This window comes from Pelecanus crispus, chromosome 5 (assembly GCF_030463565.1).
Source record: "Pelecanus crispus isolate bPelCri1 chromosome 5, bPelCri1.pri, whole genome shotgun sequence".
In the NCBI taxonomy this organism is placed as follows: Eukaryota; Metazoa; Chordata; class Aves; order Pelecaniformes; family Pelecanidae; genus Pelecanus; species Pelecanus crispus.
This window is the reverse complement of record NC_134647.1, coordinates 12,866,793-12,880,290: the sequence shown is the minus strand read 5'-3', so window position 1 is coordinate 12,880,290 and position 13,498 is coordinate 12,866,793. Positions and strand designations below refer to the sequence as shown.

The 13,498-nt window shown below is 38.4% G+C and overlaps 1 protein-coding gene across 3 annotated transcripts in view; it reads right to left on the bottom strand.

Moving 5' to 3' along the window:
• The window catches only part of MYLK (myosin light chain kinase), a 225,921-nt gene that overhangs the window by 79,115 nt on the left and 133,308 nt on the right, over window positions 1-13,498 (bottom strand). For all 3 annotated transcript variants that reach the window (XM_075710329.1, XM_075710327.1, XM_075710326.1), the window contains exons 12-14: window positions 7,784-7,921; window positions 6,913-7,110; window positions 5,457-5,703 (exon numbers count right to left, since the gene is read on the bottom strand). In XM_075710329.1, the coding sequence (XP_075566444.1) occupies window positions 5,457-5,703; window positions 6,913-7,110; window positions 7,784-7,921 (583 nt within the window). The remainder of the gene's footprint in view (window positions 1-5,456; window positions 5,704-6,912; window positions 7,111-7,783; window positions 7,922-13,498) is intronic.

The following is a 13,498-nucleotide window of genomic DNA, read 5'->3' as shown; positions in this document are numbered from 1 at the left end:
TACTGATTTTAGGAGCAGGGAGAACATAATTTTGTCTTCTGAATTCAGTTGCAGAGTCTAAAAAGGTGAAGTTAATAACACGGACCCACCTTGGATATCACAAGATGGAAAAAGAGAAACAGGCCAAGAAAAATTAAGGAGGACTGGATGGTTTAGATGCTAAATTCAATCAAGAATAATTCTGGAAACTTTGTAAATATTTTTACATTTACGCAATTTCAGAATCTAGGCAAGGCAAGATACATAGGGGCAGTTAGAAAAAATAGAGCTTTGCAGTACACAAGCACTACTTCAAGTCTTTCACATCTCTGCTGTTTTGAACCTTGGCAATAACAGTATTCTGCAACTTGAGGTTCTCCGTGTTGGCATTTTATTAACAAAACCCTAGACAAAGATCTTTGTGGCTCCGTTATTGTGGAATAATGATAGACATGGATAAAACCTATGCTTAGTAGCTATACTGTAAAGAAGTGTCTGGAAGTGTTCACTTTTGCAGTATTGTTCTGCAGAATGCCCATGCACAGGACTTATCTTTAAAATGTCAAGGAATGATAATAAAAAACCCCCACCAAAAACAAATAAAACCCCAGCTGCAAAGCCTGAAGCAATTTTAAAAATAGCTCTCTGTCCTATTGTGGGATCAGTTTTCCCTGGAATGGCTTTTATGTTCAAAATATCTTGAAATACTAGTTTCTTGGCAGAATCTACTCAAATATTTTCACTGAACCTTAGATGAGACTTACTGTCTGCATTTCACTAGGAAGCACCCTCTGGAGGAAGAGCTAAAAAAGCACTGTTAACTACAGTGTGGGGACACACCGAAAATTCCTACTGGCCTATCAAGTGTGAAACAAGTGTTGCAGAGTAAATTACATTTTTTTAAGAATGAACTGAAAGGGGCAAAGAAGTTGATCCCTAGCTATAGCTGGTGCTTCAGTGCAGGTAACTGCAAAGCCTCAGAATAAGGTTTTGCAAATCTTTTGTAAGTTAGTTGAATGGAAAGTCCAGACTCCATGAAGTTTTAACCCCAAAGAAAGCAACTAATCTACTGGATCACAACTTTAGCTGACATAAAGCAGAGCAGCTCTGCAGCCTTCAAAGAGGATGCACTACTTCACCTCACTTGAGGGTTTGGCCAAAAGCTTTTTATACCTGAAAGACCAATCATTTTATTTGCATTTTACAGCATTGAGTGGGAGAATGGAATGGGAAGGGGGTCATGGTTTTCTTTCCTAAAAACAGACAATGTGTTGACAGCAGAAAACAAGGCTTTCAAACTGTATTTTACAGAAAGACAGAACTATATTTACTGTTTGGTGTAATGGAATATAATCTTACAACTGCTTTTATATAACCTGAATTGCAGAGTATTCGAGGTACCACTGATTTATAAGATGAATGAATGAATCAGATTATCAAAATCTCTAAATAAAATTAATCAACACAAACCACAGTAGTGGGTGAATCTGTTGTTCTTTTTATATTTATGCAACACCATTCCTTGAGGTCTGAGCAGTAACAGGCTCAATGGAACATTATTAGGAAAAAATTCTTCACGGAAAGGGTAGTCAAGCATTGGAGCAGGCTGCCCAGAGAGGTGGTGGAGTCACCATCCCTGGAAGTGTTCAAAACATGGGTAGACGTGGCACTTTGGGACATGGTTTAGTAGGCATGGTGGTGTTGGGTTGACAGTTGGACTGATGATCTTAGAGGTCCTTTCCAATCTTAATGATTTCTAGTTTTTACTTTCATTAAAAATAATCTAGTCACCAAGCCGGGAAACACGAAATTGCTGCTCTACCCTTAATTGATTTAGTGGTGGACTTGGTAATGTTAGGTTAATGGTTGGACTGAATGATCTTAAAGGTCTTTTCCAACCTAAATGATTCTATGATTCTATGATTCTTTTTAGCAAGGTCTGTTGTGACAGGACAAGGAATAATGGATTTAAACTAAAGAAGAATAGATTTAGACTGGATATAAGGAAGAAAGTTTTTACAATGAGGGTGGTAAAGCACTGGCACAGGTTGCCCAGAGAGGTAGTGGAGGCTCTACCCCTAGAAACATTCAAGGTCAGGTTGGATGGGGCTCTGAGCACTGATCTGGTTAAAGCTGTCCCTGCTCACTGCAGGGGGTTTGGGCTAGGTGATCTCTAAAGGTCCCTTCCAACCCAAAGCATTCTATGATTCTATGATTATTAGGACAATTAAAATGAAGAATGCGAGTGTAGAGGAATTAGAGGTCTATGTAGGTTTAAAACAAGGACCAGAAGAGGCTACAATGACTACCCTCTTAAAAATCAGACTTAGTAGTCCGCTATATAGTAAAAGACAAAGCAAACACATTTCTAAATAGTGCTGAGGAAGGGAAAGACAGAAAGCCAACCAGCAATCATTGATGGATCACCCTAGGATCACACTGGACTACATACCCTTGTCAGCTCACTCTGATGAAAGGAGAAAGAATTAAGAAGAGACAAACAGATCTTTTGTTAAACCCAAATTTTTAAGACCAGAGTTTTCATTTGTGAGTAGCCAACACAAAAGGAGAATTGTGGAGGTATTAGGACAGAATTTAGAGCTTAAGAATAATGGAGAAGAAAATTGGAAAATAATTAACACTGGTAGGAAACCATGCCCAGACTAAATTAAGGGGTTGGAGAAGGAATGACTCCGTAAAAGCAGCTACGCAACATGCTTCTAAAAATTAATACATGAAAAGGAGCTGCACATTTTATTTGAAAAGAAAATGATTATGTTTAAAAACAGCCCACTGTCAACTTCTCTATAAACTCTTCAGTGAATTGACTTGTGGTTTCTCAGTTATTCCATATTTTTAATGGACTTTGTATGAATTTTTGAGAGAAAGACACTAAACGCAGCTCTCCTCAGGTACTGTTAAGACCGTTTCTGAATATGTAAACAATTCTCAATCAAGTATTCAAGACAAATGCAGGCAGTTCAAAAGCTATTTAGACAAGACTATTCACTGCTGAAAATTATTTTAGCTCTATTGCAAACTTGAATTTATACAGCTGACATTTGGCTCCTTGGATATTCCTGAGGCAGTTACTTCTCTGTTACTCATAGCATATAAGCAATTGCCTAAAAGCGTGTGGCTTTCTGTTCCCTGAAAAGTAACTGAAATTTTACAAATGACAGTAGGGTAAACGAGGTATCAGCATTCCCCTTGCTCTAACTGCAGCATAGCTTTACTCATTATGGATTAGAAAAAGCCAACATGAATGCACTGATCTTCGTGGGATCCCCAGCTATTTCTCCAGTAAAAGGATTATGGAATAACTGAAACTAGCATGTAATCTGCTGTGTTCTAGCTACAACTTTACTTCTCCGCTCCCGCCCCCCCCCAATTCTTCTCCTCCACTAATTTTCTGAAATAATTTATTTTCTAAGTGTACATTCTGTTATGTTCTAGAGTCATGATATTGTCAGGCTTTCACTTTGACAAATGTCTTCAGTGATGAATTTGGCCTGGGTGATCACCAGCTACACCTGATCATTAAGGTTGACTTGCTCAGGTCAGCCACAACAAAGTCTTCCACACAGCCCTCTTGGCTCTCCTTTGTTCTTCCTGTTCTCTTTCCTTCTTTCATCCCTGAAGTTTTGCTGAAATATCTCATTCGGTTTCAGTTCAAGTGAAACCACCAGCCTATTGTAAGAGAAGATGCCCATGTCCAGGGCACACAAACCGAAGTGTGGAAATGTACCAGTAGAAGGTAGCAATTCTCACAGTTTGGCCTGCTCTCCCATGTAGAGGTTAGTGACCTTAATGAAAGTGAAGTGGCATTTCCAATCCTGCCAGAGGTAGTGTTAGAAACGCCACTGATCCCCAAAGAGACTTTTCTTAGATGCAAGGATATATGTAGACATGACCTGCAAAAATCAGCATTATGAATGTCACACAATATGTTGCAGAGTACAAAGGGTCTAAATCTGCCAAAGAGCTTATATGCAAAAAGGTCATGGCACATATGGCTCTACCTACATAAATGTTAGTAACAAATCTTGAAATTAAGTGTAGAAAAACTTCATTATAGGAAATCTTGACATACAACAGCTATAATTTTCTAAAGCACCCTTTTCTGGTGAAAAGTGAGTGCCTCATCTGACTTTAAATACTAAAACATAACTGAGGCTAGTTTGTGGCTGCCTGTGATAGTCTATGGAAACATACCTTAGAGCTAGGCATCTACACAGTGACATGTCCATCATTCACGCAACACTGGTTGGAAAATAAACCATAACTATAAAAGTTTAAACTCACTATTTAGAGGCTAAACGGGTTGAATTTATTAAGAAATGCCCTCCTTTCTTGGTTTAGGAAGACACAATTTATTTGCAAGCAGGCAAAGGACAATTCAGTTTTAAATTTTGTACTAGACTGAAGTGTAAGAAACTAAAATAACTTGTTTATAGCATGAAGAAAGACAAAATCCACCATACACCAGGCAAGTGCAAGCGGTGCAGAACTGCAGTGCTAACACTTCTAATACTGGGCAGTATCTGTCTAAACTGCCTGCTGGACTAGTCTGCCTGGACTAAAAAGCCAGCATGTGGAGCAGAGCAGGTAATTTTTTTCCAGTGTAATGGATTCAAATGTCCATGATGCCTAAATAAACTTTAACAAAAAAAGCCACAAATATTAGCCAAGTAAGGCAATACATCTATGCACAGTAAATAGCATATAATGATAACATCAGTTTAAAGTTGTACACTATGTTTTCTTAGGGGGATATGTAATTACGCCCAATCTTCACCATTGGAGGTGGAAAATGCTGTGGCACTTTCTACAAGGCAAAGAACCAGAAAATCTGATTCTTCATTTAAAGGACAGTTATTTTACCAGAAAAAAAAAAAAAATTAAAACAGCTCTTCCAAATTTTGTAGGAATGACAGGAAGTTCAGAGCATCAGGGTGCCTCATTTCAGAGATACATCAGAAAAAGGAGACTACAACTTCCACATAAAATTCAGACATTTAAAACATGGCCAGGAAACACTTTCTCCCCTTAAAGGTATGGATCATAATCTTGTGCAATGGCTGTTCCTGGTCAAGTTGTTCCCATGGAAAGCAAATATCCAGAGAGATGCCAAACATGATAAACATGGTAAATATCCAAAATCAAGACACTGATTGTGGTTTCCCTTGCTAGAAACCCAAACTGCTTCCCATACTGCTGCCACAAAGCTGTGTTTTTCAGGATCCCCAAAAGAAACTCTATACTGCTTTGTCCTTCTTTCTGATTCTTCTAGTGTTTCCTCTTTCCTCTTTGAGTTTTATTAGTTCTTTTCATCCCTCAGAAATATTTTGTTCCTTTAGTACCCTACTGTTTTGTGCGAATAGGAGGGAACTCTTTTCTTCAGGTGGGAATTTCAACTTGAGGGTAAATACAACTAATTGTTCCAAGGGAACAAGCTCTTTTCATGGCAAACATACCTGAGCTGAATTTCATACTGCCCTGCATGACGAGACTGGACATTCCTCAAGATTAGTGTGAAGATGTCTTCATTTTGCAGGATTTCACATGCTGTTCCCGGCATTATTTCTTGCCCATCTTTAAACCAGTGAACAGTGGGGAAGGGATCTCCAGCAATGGCACAGGATATAAGGACATTTTGCCCAGGAGCTGCTGTCACTGATCTCGGTTTGCTAATGAACCAGGGCTGAATACCATCCTGAGGTTCTGTAGTTTACAAACAACAGTTTACAGATCAGGAGAAATGCCGACCTTGAATGTAACTAATAAGCTAACTAATTTCAGGGAAAGCAATCACAGACAAGCAAAGTTATTTTGAACTTGCAGGGTGTAAGTTTTTAATCTGACAATAAGTCAGGCTTTAATTTTGGAAGTAACTTGTGTGGGTACTAAAATTAATCATTTACTTGGCACATTACTGGCTCGATCCAGGTTTATATTAAGAGCAAAACAAAGGGACTTTAAAGCTGCCCTAAAAGGAATCCTGAAGATTTGTCCTTAGAGAATATGGGTAGGAATAGCTTTAAGGGCAAGTGACAGTACTATGACTGCTGTGCAGTTCAGAGCTTATGTAATAAATCATCATTAACAATTGCATAAAATTGTATTTAATATAGAAGACTGACCCTGAGGCTAGATCTCAGCGGAGTTTAGAGAATAGGGGAAGGTCTGAATTCAGAGCAGACAGTGACAACAGACTACAGACCCACCCCTGGAGGCACAGCTCTCTGAAATCCCGGGGTTAAGATCCTTTACATTAAAAATAGTAAAAGTCTCGCATTTATTTCCAGTAATTCTCAGTAATGACTATGGGAAAATGTTGGCATACAGTAAGATTAGATGAAGTCCCCTGTCATGAAGGTAGTGAATGCCCAATCACAGGAAGTTTGTAGGTACTTCAGTGTTTACTGTGGGACTGACTTACATCATACATGGAGATTCAAAGCCAAATTTTTTGCAGCTAGTTCTCAGATTGCAGAAATCATGTGTTCCTCACCTGCTACCACTACAATGCTAATATTAAAGCCTGGATACCTGGCTCCTAGACAGCTTTCCCAAATACTCAGGGCTTTAATTAGAAAGAAAAACATCATTAAATGGTTTACATTAAGTCCATAGCTAAGTAAGGCTTATAGTTATAATCTGAAGCTGCATTTAGCAGAATTTTTGCACTGTCCCTAGGAATAGGACTCAGGAATGCATTTTTTAAATAGTAACATAATGTTCCAGAGTGAAAAGATTTTTTTAAAGTTGCTTCTGCTCAATATCCTTTTTAATTCAGATGCAGAGACTAAGAACTCATAGCATCCTTCACAACAGACCTTATAAACACTCCTGTACTTTAAATAGACACTCCTCCAGCACATTAGAATTATTTTGGTTTGGCATTTCCTAAGGTGGAGAAGAACTTTATACCTTGCACTGTCAATGTAGCCTGGGTTTGAGTTTCTCCTAATTCATTCCACGCTTCACAGGTGTATTTGCCTGTGTCTTCAGGAAATACTTCCTGGATGTACAGACTGTACTCATTGCCTTTCTTCTCAAAGTGGAAATCTTCTGTCTCCTGGATTTCTTTCCCATTGTGCAGCCAGATAATTTCAGGAGGCGGGTTAGCTGAAAAATAGGAAACAAGAAAAATCAGACACACACACAAAAAACCACTATACACTGATTAAGAAAATGAACAAGGTTGGTTGTTTTCTCTCACCTGATTCTGCAATTTCATCTTCAAAACATTCAGGAATTTCATTAACTGTCAATGTTGTGTAATGTGTAATAGTTCTAAGTCTGTCTTATTACAGTTAAAATACAAATGAATAAGGGAAGCAAGTATACAATAGAGAAGGAGAATGAGTTCTAGATCCCATGAAGGTGGTTATCAAGGGTTTCTATTACCAAAGTTCAGACCAGGACTGCTCTTTTTTGCAGCTCTAATCTTACCCCAGCTGACAGGAATTCAGTCTTGTTTTGTTCACAACAAAAGCTATTACGAGTCCACTGAGGCTTAGTTTTAGTTCAACAGCAGGACTAAATAATAACATAATTATTATTATTCTTCCAATAAACAAACAGTTGTACAGGTCTGAGCACATTAACACTGGACAACGTTCATCCACCCTGAAGATCAGATTAGACAAACCTAGCTTTTACTTTTTAAAAATTGGTTCCTTGAAATATTATTTCCAAATGCAAAGACACCTGCTAAAAGAAAAGGACAGTGGAAAAAAGCACATACTTTGCAGCAGGACTTACAATTTTTAAATAATACTGTTTTATAGCTACGTACCTGATACCTCGACAGTCATTATCACTTGACTTCCATCCATTACTTTGAGGTCAGTCAGGCCTTTAAGGAAGACGGGGGCAAAAGTCTTGTTTAACTTGGCAGCCTGCGCACTTTCTGCCTTTTTGCTGCTCTTCTTTTCTGTGAAGTCAAGAACAGAAAAAAATGGGTCTCTTACTGAAATTTTCATGACAAATTTTAACTGACCTTAGGTTCAAACTGATTTCGAGTCAGTGGTCTTGTTTCAGCTCTCAGAAGGCAAAAATCACTGAAACCACCCAATATATGTGTTTTGCCTTGCCAGTAGTCCAAGCAGAAAGGCAAGAAATGGGAATGAAACTTTTTCCAGGGATCGTCTTAACTCATTGTTAACAGAGATCATAGAAATTTACCCTCATTTTTCCCAAGTACACATGCTCAGGTGCAAGAAATTCAATGCCTTTAATCACTGCTAAATTCAATGCCTTTAATCACTGCTAAATTCACATAAAAATCTTAAGATATGTTACAAGTTGCTACTCTCATGATGGGTGAGTTAAAAACATAAACTCACAGGAATATAGGATTCGCCACTCTGTATGAAACTACAAACCATTTATATTGTTAGACAGTCAATATGAAATGGGTTTGAGTCCACCATACTCCTCTCCTGTATTACACTTAGCCAAGTGATTGATGATGGGAAAGATTGAAATCTGAGGTTATCAACATATATCACAAAACAAACTGTTGGATTAGAGCTTTTTGGAGGGGGGTGGTGATGGTGGTTTTTTTCTTTTTTTTTTTTTTTTTTTTGAGGCTGTACAATCAAATGGTAAGAGCTGGAGTTAAATTAATCACTCCTAAAAATAAAATCTATCTGTGATAGATGTGTAATTTCCAGTATCCACAGTGGTCTCCTCTGTCTTGGATTCAGAGGCTATGAAGCAAGATCATTTAACTGTGACCTATATAGTACACTAGCCCCAGAAAGATACTTCTGCTCTAAAAACCTGAGCAAAGACACTTCTGAAGTCAAAGTAGTGATCATGACCAAATGTAAGAAGTCATAAATATTTATCAGTCACTTGGATACACTTTTTATTTTGTTTAGCTTGAGTTCAGACCTCTTACATCTTGCCTTTAAAATGCCAACCCTACTTTCTGTCCATACATGAAAATAGCTTCATTTGGCCTATTCCTTCCTTCAAAATTTTCAAAGGTATATCAAGATCATCAAAAATAGTATTACAGCAATGCAAAGTGCCAGGCTGGAAAAAAACACCATTCATAAAAGGACAGTGATTAGAAAAACTGAAAGCACCTCACTGAGGAAGCCCACTGAACCTCCCGGAGGCAAAAAGTTAAGCTTGTCCCAGGGTTACTTGAGCTCAATGTAAATTTGGAAACCGCCTGGAGAGGAAGTTTTTCCTCTTCTCCAGCAAAGCTTTTTCTAGCCAAAATCTTGTCTCGCTGGCTTATGTTGCAGGTCTTTTCTTGGCACTGAGCTGTGAGACATTGATGCATGTGAGAATGGAAATATGGGACCTGACTGAGACCCACTCAGCTCAGTGTTATGGACTTACTACTCTGAAACTGCCTGATTCACCATCAGGCCACATTGATCAGTCTTAGGGCTTCCTATAGCACCTGCTTGTAAGCGACTAATGCTGTATAGAAAATAGCCAGGAAGTTGGGTCAAGCCCATCTTCTACCCAAACCCAGTAATAAACTGCTGTGGTTCACCACATTCCTCTATTTTGTACTGTTTACTCAGGGAAACAGCTTCAAACAACTGCTGTACTAAGCAATATCAGCACATGCTCCTTCATTACTCTAATGTCTTGCAGAAAATCCCTTTGTCCCTCAAACTGAAACAGACCTTGGATGGAAAGCAGAAATCCGTATAATGGGAAAAAGGAGGAAGAGAAGAAGAAGAAAGAAGGAAAAGGAAAAAACAAGAAAGTAATGACAGGAAATTGGCGCAGAAAAAAAATGAAAGAAATGGACACTTACATGATAATATTTCCGTTACCCTTTTATTGAAATAATTCATAACTTTGCAGATTGGGAGGGCAGATATGCAATACAAGGAGAGCAAGGAAAGGAAAATAAAAGCAGATCTGGTTCTGCACCAACAGCAAAACAGACTTGGGGCATGATCAGAGACATTCAAACTTTCAGAGAAGGACAGATGACAACAAAAAGAGAGCCGAAACAGCTCCCACCAGAGAGTTAACAGTGACCAGGAAACAAATTCACCAGTAGCGGCTCTAACAGCAGCTCTCCCAGAACAGACCGAGCTGCCTCCAGCAGAACCCTGGTACAAACAGCATGAAGTACTAGCAGCACTCCGCATCCCTCGCAACTGGCTCTTTGCTTTATTAGACTGACGTGCCTGTTCCATGTAGTCTAAATAAATGTGTTTCTGTAATTAAGGAAGACAATACAATAGAACATCCTCAGCTTATTGAAAAGAAGTGGGTGAGCAACTACAGAAGGAATAGAGCAAAATCATTTCCCAAAAGGAATTTTTCAGCAGTGCTAACTCCTCCAAAAATGTGCTGCAGAAATGAAAATTTCACGTATTGGAATAAAACCACCTTCTTGCACAGAGCTGCATGAGCATTAAAAGGAAGCATGCAAATAATTCATGGTAATTGCATATATGAATCACAAACCCAACAAGACTACAGTTGGGTTTATAGGCTTTATAGGCTAGGTTTATAGGTTTATTATAGGCTTCAGTTTCTGAAGTTATCTCAGGCAGATGTATCCTACACTGGTGAGGAGACCTACTGACATGAGTGACATTAAGAACACTTACCGGGGGTGCAGGCCTCTACCCCTAAAAGAGTGACCTGCAGGATTAAAGGATGAAGAAAAACTTGCCACTGTTACTGATCGGTGCTCACTATTTGTAAGTGAAGCTGTCAAATTGAAATGAGGGGGGCAGAATCTGCCTCACCATCGCACAAATCTTAAAAATAGTATTTACACTAAATTTAAGCACTGCATAGGCTTATGCTGATCTCTTGTATGAAGATCAGAAGATTATGATGGTAAGTATCAAAAAACAGAAGTCTATGGTATATGAGTAGTAAAAAAACTTAAAGGGTACGGCTTCAACAGTGCAACAAAAGTTACTGGAGAGACGAGAGAGTTATTTCATACATTGAAATATATTCAAATATTAAAATATTGAAAACTTGAGGATTACTCCAGGGACAGAAACAAAGGCAACTTTATGTATCATAACCTTTCTGAAGACATTGCTATCCTTGTAAACCTATCACATGCCAATGCACATACACTTTGATTTAGTCCTTGAAGTATTACCTGATTTCTCAATACCTATTACAAAGTAGGAGTAAAAACGTCTCCCTTCCTATTGCTGCTGTTTGGAGCACAGGGGCAGTGAAGGCATTTCTTTAGCAACAGACATGAAATCTGTTGCTTGTAAGAGCTCAAAAATTAGAAGCTAGCATGGCTAAGGCAACCAGTATTCCTTTTCAAACATGTGACAACCAGGATACAGTAAATATATGGCTAAAAAGACTGACTCCGTGGCAACTAGAACAGTCTTTCTTCAAAACACAAGCATTCTCCCCTACTTTTAAAATACATTTTTCAATGAGGATCTCTAATCTTATGCTACTGTTGTTCAGTAGTATATGTTGATCAGTAGCATATGTTTATTGTACCAACAGCTTAAGCAGAATATCACAAAAATTATCTAATGTTTCTTGACTTGGCAGCCACAATTAAAAAGACTTAAGTTCTAATCCATAAACGCTATTTGTTCATTAAGAAACCATAGGGGCTCATTTCATGTAACATTTCTTCCTTTACTTAAAATTTGATATTGTGAATTTCTAGACTTAGAAAAAAATTAAACTGATCTACTAACAACTTTAGTTTCTCACAGATGTTTTACACAAGACAACACAGCCAGTTTTAGATATGTTATTTAGTTTTATTTAGTCTTAGTCTAAAATCATTGCTTTGTCTCAGAAGGGACTGATACAATCATGCAGAAACCAAATTACAAAGCCTGAATGTTAATTATTTTCAAATTATTCTGAAGCTTGTAAATGCTTTTAGTTGTTTATTTATTACATAGCACCATGTAGTGACTTAGTGTTCCTCTGATGAAGGCTTTAACATTTCACAATTTTACCATGAGATAGCAGCGCTGCACATTTTCATAGCTTATTTTAATATACCTAAGGGCTTCTTCAATTTTAGCCTTTACAGCTCTTGTTTGGAAAAACAGAAATCAATTTGATTTTGGAGGGTACTTGGGAAAAGAAGGGACAGTGCTCATTCAAGATTAAGCAAATAACTCCTGTTCCCATTTGTGGTGAAAAGATACTGTGTGATTCTACATCCTTTTGAAAACACTTGGCTAATTATTTTGCCAGGAAAGTAGTACAAGGAAAACCATACACAAAAAACCTGGCACTGTTTGCAAAAGGGTAGCTTCAGAAAGTGTAGAACCATAGAAGTTCACATTCCCTGGCCACAGCTAGGTGCTAGCTAGTCGCACACACCAGGAACAAAATCTGTGACTTGCAGCAGGAAAACAGAGGACAAGCAGATAAGAAAAACAGGACACAAATAAGCAAGCTGCATACAACCAAAGGCCAGTATTAGGGCTTGCTTTCCCTCATTCTTCCAAAGCCCCTTTTACCACATGAACTCTGCTGGGGTTCGAAATTCATATGCTCTTCAGTGACAGCTGGCTTCAGAGCCCAAAGCTGGGGGAAGGAAGAGAAAGAAGAAAGCACAGGTACAGCTCCCAGCTCAGATACTGCAAGTCACTATGCTTCTGACTGAAACAACCTCTTTTATAACACAGACAATTACAGACAATAAAAATATGGCACATCTGGCACCAGAAAGGAAATCTGGAACCTAAGGAAAATTTTGTCTGCCATTAGTGTAAGGGCATAACTTTGTTACATATCTATGCATCCTCAAGCTTAATCAACTGGATGTGCAAAAGAGGAGATCTGATCTCTTCCTATTATGTTAATGTGCTTTAATTGCCTATGGCCATTGAACATCTCCCTTACCACTCTTACTTCTTATACTTTCAAGTAGGAGTAGGTTTACCTCTAAGAATGAAAAGAAGGAATATAAGAATTAAAACACAGCAGTACCTCCATAGTGGTACCCCAGGCAGCTAATTTTCTCCCACCCTCTCCTTTCCCCAATCAACTTCTGCTGCTGCAGTGAGTTCCCCCTAGATGGATCATGTCAAAGCAATTCACAATTCACAAGGAATGTCAGGAAGTGCTACATAGGGTGGGCTTGATAAAACACAGGTACACTTCAATAACTTGTTTTCAGACCATGCAACTATTTTACAGTAGCCTATAAAAGCTTGCACAATTTTTTAAACACAGCTGTTGGTTTTGTGCAGGTCAAATCATGCAAGGTAATACAGAAGATACTATGATTTTCTCAAAGGCTGCTTATAGAGCACTGAATTCTCAAAGGCTCTTATAAAATTATGAGATCAAGAAGTTTAGCAATTTTTGCACAGAGCTGTGGTCTGGCATAATACATAAGCCCAGCTGGGGCATTCTCTGGTGAGCAGCGGTCTCTCTCTCATTTCAACAGGCTTTTGATAAGTCATCACACAGGGTGATAGATTTAAAAGTCCACCACAATGATCCCACTTATATGGTTCCTATGGTTTTTGCCTTTCCCCAGGCTTTAATATGCATGAAT